Raw genomic sequence first — 12,144 nt, 5'->3', positions numbered from 1 at the left:
TCTCTCTCTCTCTCTCTGTATGTGTGTGGTTTTACAAATGTCAGTGTTTCAGGGAAAATGGCTGTAGCTATAGAACATTGCTGATATGTGGGGTATGGCAACCACAGCTAATAGCATTTAACCATAAAATACATGTAAAATACAACCTACATTAAAATTATGTTTAATGCACAGTAATACAGCATATTTAATGGTAATACTATGAAAGCAACACAAGGGTTGGCTGTTAATTTTACAGCAAAAATCTGACCTTCAATTTACAGTAATGCCATTTTAAAATCATACGTTACTGCTAATATCCAATGGTTATTTATCGTTAAATATACAGACAAGGTCTATTTCACTTCATCGCGATAAACTGCACTACCACATATTTTTCTCGCAACCATAGTTGTCAGTTATTTTACAGTAAATTTAACTGATTTTACAGTGTACATAGAGCAAACACTCTAACTTTCATTAGACCAGATTTAAGAAAATATACCTCAAAATATTTCATAAAAAAAAGAAGAAACAAAAAAGAGACATTCTGCCTCATTCCATCTGAAATAGAAGCATGTACATACTGACATGTGTTAGACAATATGCAATTTGAAATATTGAAGTGTGTAGATTTTGCAGTGTAATAAGTAAACTTAAACAGAAAGGAAACTAAAAAATATTGTCATATCACACCAAAAAAGTGACTACAATTCCCATCCTGCACTGCGGCCTACAAACATGACCGTCATGGACCGCAATTCCCAGAACACACCTTCATTCTAATCTCGCACTCCTGCATCCAATTTACACTCACAATCACACAACACATATAAGAGACTGTTCAAACACTTAGTCTTTGTGAAGTATATGATCAGTTGCCTTATCTCTGTCGTTACCAAGCCTTATATCGTGTCTGTTTATTCTGGTGTTTTGACCCTGCTTATGTTTACGACTTTGTCTCTTTGCCCTCCCCTGTTTGTGCTGTTTGCCTGATCACCTGACCTCTGCATGTTCATGATTATTGTATTCTGCCTTATCCTTTGGACTTGATGTTTGATTAAACTGCCATACCTGCACTTACTTCTGTCCCAGCCTCCATTACATGACTTATTGTGTATGAGAGTAAATCTAAATTTATATTGAGAGAATCCAAAATGGAAAATAAAGGCTTTTTGTGCAAGACAACTGTCGCCAACGTCCATCTACATTGCCTCAAATAATGTACCTATAAAAATATCAGCTACATCAAATTTTAAAAAAGGGTTAATAAGAGACAGGCAAAGTATTCTACTTTCTAGAATCTAGTATCTAGAAATACTGTATAGTATACTAGACCATGCATTTTTCTATATCCGGTTTCATAGCAATAGCTTACTGTACAAGTCAGTTAGGAGTTAAAAACTCAAGTCACTGTAACAGCAGGGGTGTTTTTATTCATGTATCCCAATTCTATCTCATCATTTTTTTCTGATGAGTGAGTGGGAACAGAAAAAACAGCACAGAGAATTCCCACAATCATACAGGATGACACATTGGTGGAAACGAGTGAGAGGCAGACAATGAAATAAAGAGTGTGATGGGGACCAAAAGCAGTTGGAATACAAAAAGAAACTCTAAGGGTTTGCGGCCATGACGTCTTTGATCCAATAGAGGAACTCACACACTTTGACATAGACACCGGGGAAGCCTGGTTGGCCACAGCCTTGGCCCCAAGACACCAGCCCATGCACCACTCCATAGCATACCAGCGGACTGCCTGCATCTCTCTGACAAAGACATCCAAGATCACATTCAATTTTATTCTCATTCAATCATTAGTAGATGTGAACAAATGTGACTTCAGTATTCTGACTCTAACATGACATAGATCCATAAATTAAAATGATCGAGTTTAAAAAACACTATTTGTCTTGTGAAGTCTGCCATCAGCTTTATGCAGGTGCATTTTTATACTGAAGAAAGACTGTATGTACGTACAGAGCAGGCATCCTTGCCACCTTCCTTATGGCCAGCACACACCATTCTACGAGTCAGCATACCAGGATAAGACCTCTCACACTCCTGCTCACCCACAATTGGGACATCAGCACATTGAAGACGAAATGGCATGAATACTGTTTATAGATAAAGGGGAAAAATGCAGACTGCTTGATCATATGTGCAGACTATATGAAAAAACCTCTTCCTGAAGATGTGCACATATTGTAGACTCATCATCCCACACTGAATAAATGTTAATTGCTAATTAATTAAAAACATATATTTGAAGTAATAAAAATATGCAACGCAACCCTATTACATGGAATATATCAATATCAGTGGTATATGCTTTCAAACCAGCTTATAGTCATGTGAAAAAATAAGTACATCCTATGGAAATTGTTAGTTTTTTTTTTTTTTGTTTTTTTTTTTTACATATTTGAACAAGCAAACATTTGATCCTCTTTGACACAGTGCCTATTAATAAAGTTGATGTACTTGAACAAAAAAAAGGAAAATGAGCTTTTCATTTATCCAACAGAAATATCAACAGATATTTTCTGTGGAAAAAGTAAGTACACCCTTGGTCTCAGAAGCTAGTATTGCCCCCTTTAGCAGAAATAACTTCTTGTAGGCGTTTTGCATAATTGTCCACCAGTCTCTGACATCAGATTGCTGGAATTTTTGTCTTCCATGCAATATTCTTTCAGTTGCAAGATGTATGAGGGTTTTCTTGCATGTTCCACCTATTTCAAATCCCCACACATCATTTGAATGGGATTCAAATCCGGGCTTTGACTAGGCCCTTCCATAACCCTCCATTTCTTCTTTTTGCTTCATTCCTTGGTGGATTTGCTAGTGTGTTTAGGATCATTATCCTGTTGAAAGGTCCACTTTCAGTTCAACTTCAACTTTCGGACAGATGGCCTCACAATATCTTCAAGCACTCTTTGATATGATGCAGAATTCATAGTTGAATCAATGAATGCAATCTGTCCTTCCCTGAGGCAGCGAAACGACCCCAAACCCTAACATTTCCACCCTAACATTTCCACAGTTGGTATGAGGAGCTTCTCCTGAAAAGCTGTGTTTGGTCAGCGCCAAACATATCTGCTGTCACTGTGGCCAAACAACTCTATCTTTGATTTGTCTGTCCAGAGCACATTATTCAAAAAGGCCTGGTCTTTGCCTATATGCTCATTAGCAAACTGTAGTCTTGCTCTGATGTTCTTTTTAGACAGCAAAGGCTTTTTCTTGGCATGTCTCCCATGCAGGTCAAATTTGTGCAATCTGTTTCTGATTGTAGAAGCATGCACTTTGACACCAACAGGTGCAAGACTTACTAGCACACCCTGTGATGAAATTTTGGGGTCTTTGGACACTTCTTTTTGCATCAGATGGTCTGCCCTTGGGTTGATGATTGGATCACTGTATTTGGGACGGCCAGTCCTGGACAAACTGGCAGTCATTTGAAATCTGCGCCATTTGTAGATGATTTTCCTTACAGTGGAATGATGTATTTTGAATAATTTGGAGATCTTTTTAAATCCCTTGCCAGACTCATAGGCATCCACAACCTTTTTTCTGAAGGCCTTACAGAACTCTTTAGATCTTGTCATGATGACACCACACACCTCAATAACAAAGGGAACACCAGACATTGGATATGAGAGGGGTATAAATAAGACAGGTTCCACCTGCACTCCCTAAGCAGCTTCTAATCACTGGCACCCAGGTGTCACCCACTGACACCTGATTCTAATTTTATGGATTTTGGGACCCATGTGACTGATCTGTTTTTTATATGTTAATATAAATTACTACAACAAGTCATTTTTATGTGTCATTTGATTGTGTGTCACATGACTGTATAATAGGATATATTATTTTAATATTATTTGTCAACTACTTCTAGTACAGTTTAGAATTAATGAATGAATGTGGATGATCTTACAGGTATCAGCATAAAGAGACCCCCAACCAGAGACAGTACAGGGCATTCCCTCATAGGGACAGCCAGATGGCAGAGATATTGGCTGCACCGCATTAGTCACTTTCACTGGGTGGAACAGCTTAATTAGCATAATATCATAGTCCAGAGTCTTGTAGTCATAGCTAGTGACAAGACAGGATAGGGGACAATTTTAGACATGTACTGCATTCATAGTCTTCTTATGATTTCATTGTGATAGAAGACATATGTTATATAATATAGTAATAACAAGTAGCAGATATGTCCAAGAATATGTTGCTGTAGAAAAAAAAAAGTACTTGCTTGGGGTGCCAGATAATATTTTCTATCTTCAGAAGTTGCTCAGTTCCCTCAAACACACGCACATCATGATCTCCCAAAATGAGCTGCATGCTGTAAGGACTTAAAAAAAGAGAATAAAGATAAAGATAAACCATGTCAAATTAAGATCCTGGAGCCTTCATGTACATGCAAATTAATTTAACACATACAAATGACTAATACAAAAGTTTAACCAAATAACAAACAAAAAAACCCAACAACAACATACACCTGATAAAAGATGTAAGAATAGCACAACTATACCTATAAAACCATTTAAGCAGTATGTGCCAGCTATCAAAACAAAGTATGTTTTAAGAGCAACATAAGGCTCTGGTATTCTAAATATATCAGATGGTCCATATCATTTACAAAAACTGCCAATAAGTCATGATAAGCCTGACATTGATTCTATCAAAGACCTCAAAACAACTGCCAATTGTGGAGTTGACAGTGGTATGGGAAGAACAGAGCCTCTAGATGGATTTAGATCAGGATGACTAATCCGACGTTGAATGCTGCTGGGATACAAACTGGCATCTGTTCAACTCCAGGTGAGTCACATGAGTGAGGGTTTCTGCTGTTGGAAGATCTGAAACACCTGATTACCTGTGAGAACATCACTGATGATGCATCCCCGTGCAACATACAATGTATTTTCTCATCAAAAACATAAAATTTATGGATGGCCAAGACTGCATTAACAAAAAGGACTACAGTTGCAAGTACACAATTATTCATAATTAACTCACTATACAGTCCTATTCAAGGAGGGTAATTCCCCTATTTACAGTGCTAAGTAATTCATTTAACTTTTGCAGGATGTCCTGAAGCCCAAAATATGATGAACTAAACGGAAGTTCTGATGGCCATTATTTTCTTCAGGCCATTTCACACAGTTTGGGATTGTTATGTCAGAAAATTAGATGTACTGAAGTTATTTTGAACAGAACAGAAATATACAGTTATCCTTGAATGTTTAAAAGGTGATTCAGTGGTAAATAAATGGTTCTATACATTTGTGTAATTTGTGTAGTACTTACTTGTACCAGCACTGGGCAGTAGAGAGCACCCACTGTTCATTGATGAGCACTCCTCCACAGAAGTGGTAGCCATAGTGCAGAGACACCATCCATGGCTGTGAGTGAGCAGTGCACTCAGAACCTCCGATGATTCTTTCTTCACCACTTGGTGCTGCCACTGCGAACACATCAATCACACACATAATGAAGTTACACAGTAGCTGAAACTCCTCATTCCAAGCCCAGTTCTAACCATGCATATTGTCAAATCATTGGTATTGTTTCTATGATGGGTTTTCACAGCTCATTATTCTATCCCAAGTTCTCTTTCTGACTTTCTAGTGTCTCAAAAGACACTATTCTTAACGGTCAAAACGGAAATGTACAGTTTAGTGCAATATACATAATAATGAAACGTATAACAATGAAAGAAAAAAGGGGAAAATCATTTTCAAGTCACACACAATGGCACTAATGATGTTAAGCATGTCTGTACTTCTAAATGTCTGTTAATAACACAATGTAAAAGTTAAAATGTTAATTTCTTTACCAGCAGCTCCTACTAGTGCCAGTAGAATGATCAAGCTCATGTTGATTGCTTCAGCAGCCAAACAGAGTGTCATGTAACTTCATATATATACCAGTTTTAGCCCAGTTACACACACACCTGGCTCAAAGCCACTGAAATTGATCAATGGTTAACTTTTTGAAGGTTTGACATGACAATGGCTTACTATAAATAGCTGTATGTAATTAAAATATATATGACTATTAATGGCCAAAGATCTTATCTGATTCATAGCCTCAACTCGTACAGGATCACAGGAACACTTATGACAACATTAAGCATCTTAAGTTTATTTCACTGATCCCTACTACATATTAGAAACTGCCCTAGTTTTAATGGCAGGTGCTGTGTGAAAACAGCCATATGCTGTAATGACCATGACACTTCAAAAGATTAATACATGATTAAACCAGAACAGCAAACAAGATTCAAGCACCTTGGGGTACTTTTCTTGCATAAATAATGATAACATTTCTACGAAAATGCTAAAATGAGAATGTAAACGGACATGTTGATCTAAGCTGCTATACCTGGCTAGATATTTCTTGAGCAAAGATATCCAAATCTGTTAAGCTGAATGGAGCAGAACTCAAAACTGCCAAACTGCAGAAAACATTTGGTAGATAACACTCAATCACTCAATCACACACATAAACCCCACTAGATAATTGCCTTATGTTTGAAACATAAAGACATCATTTTTTTGAATTTATTTTTGTAGTTTTTTTGTTTTTGAAAAAAAAAAAAAAATTGGTCAAGCATGTTTTATGTATTTGTCATTCAGCATAGTATTCGAACAAAGGTTAAGTTCACCTTTGTTAGAGTGTGTTAGAGTATGTTAGAATATATCTCCATGTGTTAGAGTATGTCTCCATAACATTAGCTGTGTGTGAAAATTCAATGTGTACATAAGTGAGAGGGAGGGAATGAGAGAAAAGGAGGGAATGAGAGAAATGGAAAGAGAACGAGAGATAATCTATGTTCTTCTGCACATGTGCTACAACGAGATAAACACACTGCTATAAAAGCAGCACAACTGACCATATTGTGTCCGGACAGGTGAACACAGTGGGCAGTATGATGATCTTATTGTTAGCTCTTCTGGGTGCTGCAGGTAAGGAAGAGTATAATCTAGTTTCCTATATACATTTTAACATATGCATGGATTATTTTTGGATCACATATTTTATGCTACCTTGATTTAAAAGGTAAAAACCATTCCCTGCTTTACTCAGGCTAATATATTGTAGATTTATTCCACCTTTCTGTGCCTTTTAGTACAAGGAGTTAAATGTCTCCACCTCATTATGATTATTATTATTATTATTTTTTTTTTTTTTTACATATGTGTGTCTCAGTGGCAGCACCGCTGGATGATAAGATAGTTGGTGGTTATGAATGTAAGGCTCACTCTCAGCCTTGGCAGGTCTCTTTGAACATTGGATATCATTTCTGTGGTGGTTCCCTCATCAATGACCAGTGGGTCATCTCTGCTGCTCACTGCTGGATTAAGTTAGTATTAACAATCCATTCGATTCACAAACACTTTCTGTACACATTTGCTGCTAGAACATTCTGAACTCTTCAGATTTGTCCTTTGTCTTCTGTTCTATATGTAAATATAAGCTTTATTTCTGTCACCTCAGTCCCTATAGTCAGATAGTTATCCTGGGTGAGCACCACATCTGGGAGTATGAAGGCACGGAGCAGTACATGGCTGTGGATGCCATCTACTGGCACCAGAGCTATGACTACCAGACGATGGACTATGACATCATGCTGTTGAAGTTAGCCCACCCTGTAACGATAAATGAGTTTGTGAAGCCTGTTGCTCTGCCCACGACATGCCCCACTCCTGGGGAGATGTGTACGGTGTCTGGCTGGGGTAACATCTACTCAGACTCAGGTCAGTCCAAGTGAGGCAATAAAAAGCCATGCAACCAATATTGCTTTTTTCATTTAATTTATTTAAAATCCATCTTTGCCTAAATTAGGCCAAACACAATAATACTATAACAATGACTCACAAATACCCTACCAATTTTTTCCATGCTATTGTCTTTTTAACTTAAAGTGTAATACTTAAAGTATAATACCCTTACATACACTCACAGACAAAAGCATCAGTGGTTATAAACCACAGATATTATGTTGATTTGCTGCCAAGTTCTACATTTTTTAAAGGTTTGCCTTGTCACATTCCTAAGAGACTCTAACATTTTCTATTTTCCTGTTTTTAAGTGTTCAACCCGTTTCACCTCCAGTGTGTCGAGGTTCCCATTCTCTCTCAAGAAGTGTGTGAGAACTCATATCCAGGAATGATCACAAAGAACATGGTCTGTGCTGGATATCTGGAGGGAGGCAAGGATGCCTGCCAGGTGTGCCACATATTCTTATACTTTATATAATTTATATAACTATAATATATAAAATTATGAATATATTATTATTATTATTATTATTATTATTATTATTATTATATCATGTATTATATATAAGGTTTTATTTTGTAGATTTATTTACACATCTACAACCACACTGTTACTCATTATTACTTAGCTTTCAACATAGGATATTTGCAGTAGTCCTTATATCTTTAGCCCTTAACCCTAAAATCATTATATAGATCATTATGGCATTATATAGATCACTTGTGAATGGTTTAAAAATTCACATGCTTCAAAGATATTGTATAAAAATTCATTCTACTGGTAACAATCCAACAATGCAGAAAATCTGTTTTTTATGTTGTTCACTCACTCTGAATCTACGTTTCTCTCAGGGTGACTCTGGAGGTCCTTTGGTGTGTAACCGTGTGCTGCATGGTATTGTATCCTGGGGTTATGGCTGTGCTCAACCTGATCATCCTGGTGTCTACACTAAAGTGTGCGCGCTGCTGCCATGGATCAATGACATTCTTAACAGCTATTAGTTCTGCAGACAACCAAACTGGTCATCTCCATTAAGACTGCACAGAAATAATACATCTCTTAGACTCCTGTACTAAATAAACAGTAAAAAAAAAACTGAATAAGAACAAATAAAAATGCATATAGAAGTATGGAGTGGAAAATATACAATACATTTTTGAAATTCATGTGCATGCCCATAAAACTGTAAATGCATTTTCATGAAAAAAACATTATATGTATTTTTTCCCCGCATCTAATACATGAGTGTTAAGCATGTAAAATGTGCTACTAGGGTTTCTTATTATTTATTTGTTCAGTTGGTTTATTTCATATGCAGTTTTTATATTCTTTATGGCCATTGCAAGTTCATTGTCAAATGAATAATGTTCATCAATGGCATTTGACTATATCTACTACACTGGTTGCTTCTATGAATATAGTTAACAAATAATAGTTCTTATGTGGTTCAGACATTCAAATATAGTCCATAACCATTGCATATTCAATATTACAATTGGAAAAATTTTAACCGTCTATGGGACATCGTCATTTATAAATGACACAAAGAAAATTTCATTTAAAAAACACTAATAATATTCAACCAAAAAAATTTTATTTTAATATCACATGACATCCTCTTCAGCCAATGAAATTAAAAGTTATTTGCCATGTGCTTCACATGTTTGGCAAAAAGGAAGTGAAGGGGACATTACCAGTGTTAGGATACATGCTCTCAAGGCACCATGGTGAGTTCATTTTATACTAGAAAATACATATAAATCCCATCTAAAAAAAATGTATTGTACATCCAAATGTGTTTTCTAAAGATTTTTGTCATTTTTATCCACATTTTAGAAAAAGAATAACTCAAGAACACAAAAAATCTGTGTGTCATGTATAAATGAGCTGCCAATGTTGTTCAGTACTATCAGGCAGTATAAGAGTCTTCATGACTGTGTCCTAGGTTGATGTTAGTAAGTTTTATGGAAGACAGTTTTATGGAAGCTGTACCAATTCCAGAAGGTAGTAATGATAGTGACAGCAGTGCATCAGATAATGAGGTTATGTAAGAAATTATCAAGTTGAGGATCAGGTGGATAGCAGCAGTAAGAGTGAGGACAGTGAGGAAGAACATAATCAGGAGCAGCCAGCAACAAGTGGTAGGTTGTTCTGGAAGTCAGGCATTCGGATTCATTATCCGATGCCAGTTTGGAAGATGCATCTTGCCTCAGCAGAGAAGGTGCATTCTCCAAGTTACTACTTCAAGCAAATGTTTTCCTCTGAGTGTCGCAAACATATTGTCCAGAAAACAAACCTTTACTCCATGCAAAAACAGGTTAACTCACCCCTGAACTGCACAGAGAAAGAAATCAAACAATTCATTGGGACTGCTTTCCAAATGTCCATCTGTGGAGTTGCAACATGTATGTGCTTGCATATCAACACACGCATTGACAAGATAGTTGATGTAATGCTAATGAAAAGATAGGAACAAATCAAGAGCAACTTTCACTTCAGTGACAACACTTTAGCTCAGGTGGTATAGCGGGTTGTCCATTAATTGTAGGGTTGGCGGTTCGATTCCTGGCCCACATGACTCCACATACCGAAGTGTCCTTGGGCAAGACACTGAACCCCAAGTTGCTACCAATGGCAAGTTAGTGCCTTGCATGGTATCTCTGCAACCATTGGTGTGTGAGTGTGTGTGAATGGGTGAATGAGACACAGTGTAAAGTGCTTTGGATAAAAGCGCTATATAAGTGTAGATCATTTTGCAGACCATAGACCTTGGCAGTGATGACTCATATCCAGATCCTCACTTCAAAGTAAGACCTTTCCTCAACTTTGCTGTAGAACGAATGAGAAGCATTCCAATGGATGAACACCTAAGTGTGGATGAACAAATAATTCCATACAAAGGAAAAAGTCGACTGAAGCAGTACATCCCCAGCAAGCCCCATAAATGGGGGTACAAGGTGTACATGCTTTGTGACTCAAAAGGCATTGGATACAACTTTGAGTTCCACACAAGCAGGATACTACCAGTCAGTGGAATGCCTGACCTGGGAGCCAGCAGCAACATAGTTCTACGACTAATATCCATCATACCCCCACATCAGAATTTCAAGCTGGACCATGACAATTGGTTCACAAGCATAGGCCTTGAAGTTCAAAAGGCAAAGAGAGGGATCTATTGTCTTGGCACAGGGAGAACCAACAGGTTGAAAGGGTGCATGTTGAAAACTAACAAGGAAATGAAAAGGGCTGGATGGGGCACTTTTGATGAGAAGGTAGCCATGTGTAAGGATGTGCAAATAATCGCAAGCAAATGGCAAGACAACCACACTGTCACTCTTCTGAGCACATTCACTGGGACCTACCCAGCTTCCACTGTGCAACACTTCGACAGGAGGACAAATCAGATCATCAATGTGAAATGACCATCCTCTGTGATGATGTATAATAAAAAAATGGGAGGTGTTGATCTGATGGACTCCTTGCTTGCATTGTACCGAACAAAGATTCGGTCACGAAAATGGTACAGTCGTATTTTTTTTTTCATATCCTGGATGTACTGTGTGTAAATGCATGGCTGCTGTACCTAAGGGACAATGATCCCTCTCCTAACCAAAGCTAAGAACTCAGCCTAAGAGCGTTCAAAACAGCAGTTGCAGATGTCCTCTGTAGGCAAGGCACAGGCCAAGTGAAACGTGGTCGACCCAGCTCTGGAGAGTCAGTGTCAAAGAAGAAGCAAAGGAGAGAATCCATAACACAACCAGAGGTCAGGAAAGATGGAATTTGCCCATTGGCCTCACTACGCTGACAAGCAGGGACGCTGCAAAAATGGTGACTGCACAGGTCAAACTCGAATTATGTGTGGAAAGTGTGGGGTACACCTGTTTCACACCCAAAAACAATTGTCTTGTTGATTTTCACATGTGAGTGAAAATGAAATCACATGAAATCAATTACTGTAGCACAACATAAAACAGAACTAGAATAGAGAATTTGTCTCAAGTTTCAGACAATTTTACATGAATTACAAAACAAAAGTATTAGCATAAGATGAAATGAAATGTGAATAAAGTTTTTATTTATTTATTTATTTATTTTTAATGTTTCTGAAACACCAAGACACTGGCTAACTTCTTTCTAGACAGTGAAAATGCATTTGAATGTGTGTGACATTTCAGACAATTTAACAAAAATCATTTACCCAAATGGGACAGTCAGTTATAAATGACGGTACCCTAAAAAAAGGTCAAAGGTCAAATGTAGAAAACAAGTTTTGGAAAATGATTTTAGCCTTAAATACACAAAAAATATAAGGTAATTTTTTTTAGCTGTGATTTCATGATTAGTTCCATAGAGGATGTCGGGGAAATT

At 37.3% G+C, this 12,144-nt stretch overlaps 2 protein-coding genes across 2 annotated transcripts; one reads left to right on the top strand and one right to left on the bottom strand.

Annotated features, from left to right (window-relative positions):
* Nucleotides 1-1,389: 1,389 nt before the first annotated feature.
* Nucleotides 1,390-5,899, bottom strand: LOC128611796 (trypsin). The gene is made up of 6 exons (XM_053631591.1): nucleotides 5,828-5,899; nucleotides 5,299-5,455; nucleotides 4,238-4,336; nucleotides 3,917-4,077; nucleotides 1,960-2,096; nucleotides 1,390-1,748 (listed from the first exon to the last, which is right to left on the bottom strand). The coding sequence occupies exons 1-6, from the start codon at nucleotides 5,865-5,867 to the stop codon at nucleotides 1,596-1,598; spliced, it is 747 nt and encodes a 248-aa protein (XP_053487566.1). The 5' UTR covers nucleotides 5,868-5,899; the 3' UTR covers nucleotides 1,390-1,595.
* A 935-nt stretch (nucleotides 5,900-6,834) lies between these two features.
* Nucleotides 6,835-8,903, top strand: LOC128611768 (trypsin-2). The gene is made up of 5 exons (XM_053631549.1): nucleotides 6,835-6,959; nucleotides 7,204-7,357; nucleotides 7,492-7,751; nucleotides 8,087-8,223; nucleotides 8,628-8,903. The coding sequence occupies exons 1-5, from the start codon at nucleotides 6,923-6,925 to the stop codon at nucleotides 8,775-8,777; spliced, it is 738 nt and encodes a 245-aa protein (XP_053487524.1). The 5' UTR covers nucleotides 6,835-6,922; the 3' UTR covers nucleotides 8,778-8,903.
* Nucleotides 8,904-12,144: the final 3,241 nt, after the last annotated feature.

Source organism: Ictalurus furcatus, chromosome 1 (assembly GCF_023375685.1).
Source record: "Ictalurus furcatus strain D&B chromosome 1, Billie_1.0, whole genome shotgun sequence".
In the NCBI taxonomy this organism is placed as follows: Eukaryota; Metazoa; Chordata; class Actinopteri; order Siluriformes; family Ictaluridae; genus Ictalurus; species Ictalurus furcatus.
This window is presented reverse-complemented; position numbering and strand designations above follow the sequence as displayed.

Excerpts from the sequence above, each read along its gene's own strand:
- LOC128611796 (XM_053631591.1), bottom strand. The coding sequence starts at position 5,867 with ATGAGCTTGATCATTCTACTGGCACTAGTAGGAGCTGCTG. Across the intron at positions 4,337-5,298 it reads ACTGCCCAGTGCTGGTACAA|TCCTTACAGCATGCAGCTCA; the intron begins GTAAGTACTACA and ends TCTTTTTTTAAG. Across the intron at positions 2,097-3,916 it reads GTCTCTTTATGCTGATACCT|TATTCATGCCATTTCGTCTT; the intron begins GTAAGATCATCC and ends ATCTATAAACAG.
- LOC128611768 (XM_053631549.1), top strand. The coding sequence starts at position 6,923 with ATGATGATCTTATTGTTAGCTCTTCTGGGTGCTGCAG. Across the intron at positions 7,358-7,491 it reads GCTGCTCACTGCTGGATTAA|TCCCTATAGTCAGATAGTTA; the intron begins GTTAGTATTAAC and ends CTGTCACCTCAG. Across the intron at positions 7,752-8,086 it reads TAACATCTACTCAGACTCAG|TGTTCAACCCGTTTCACCTC; the intron begins GTCAGTCCAAGT and ends CCTGTTTTTAAG.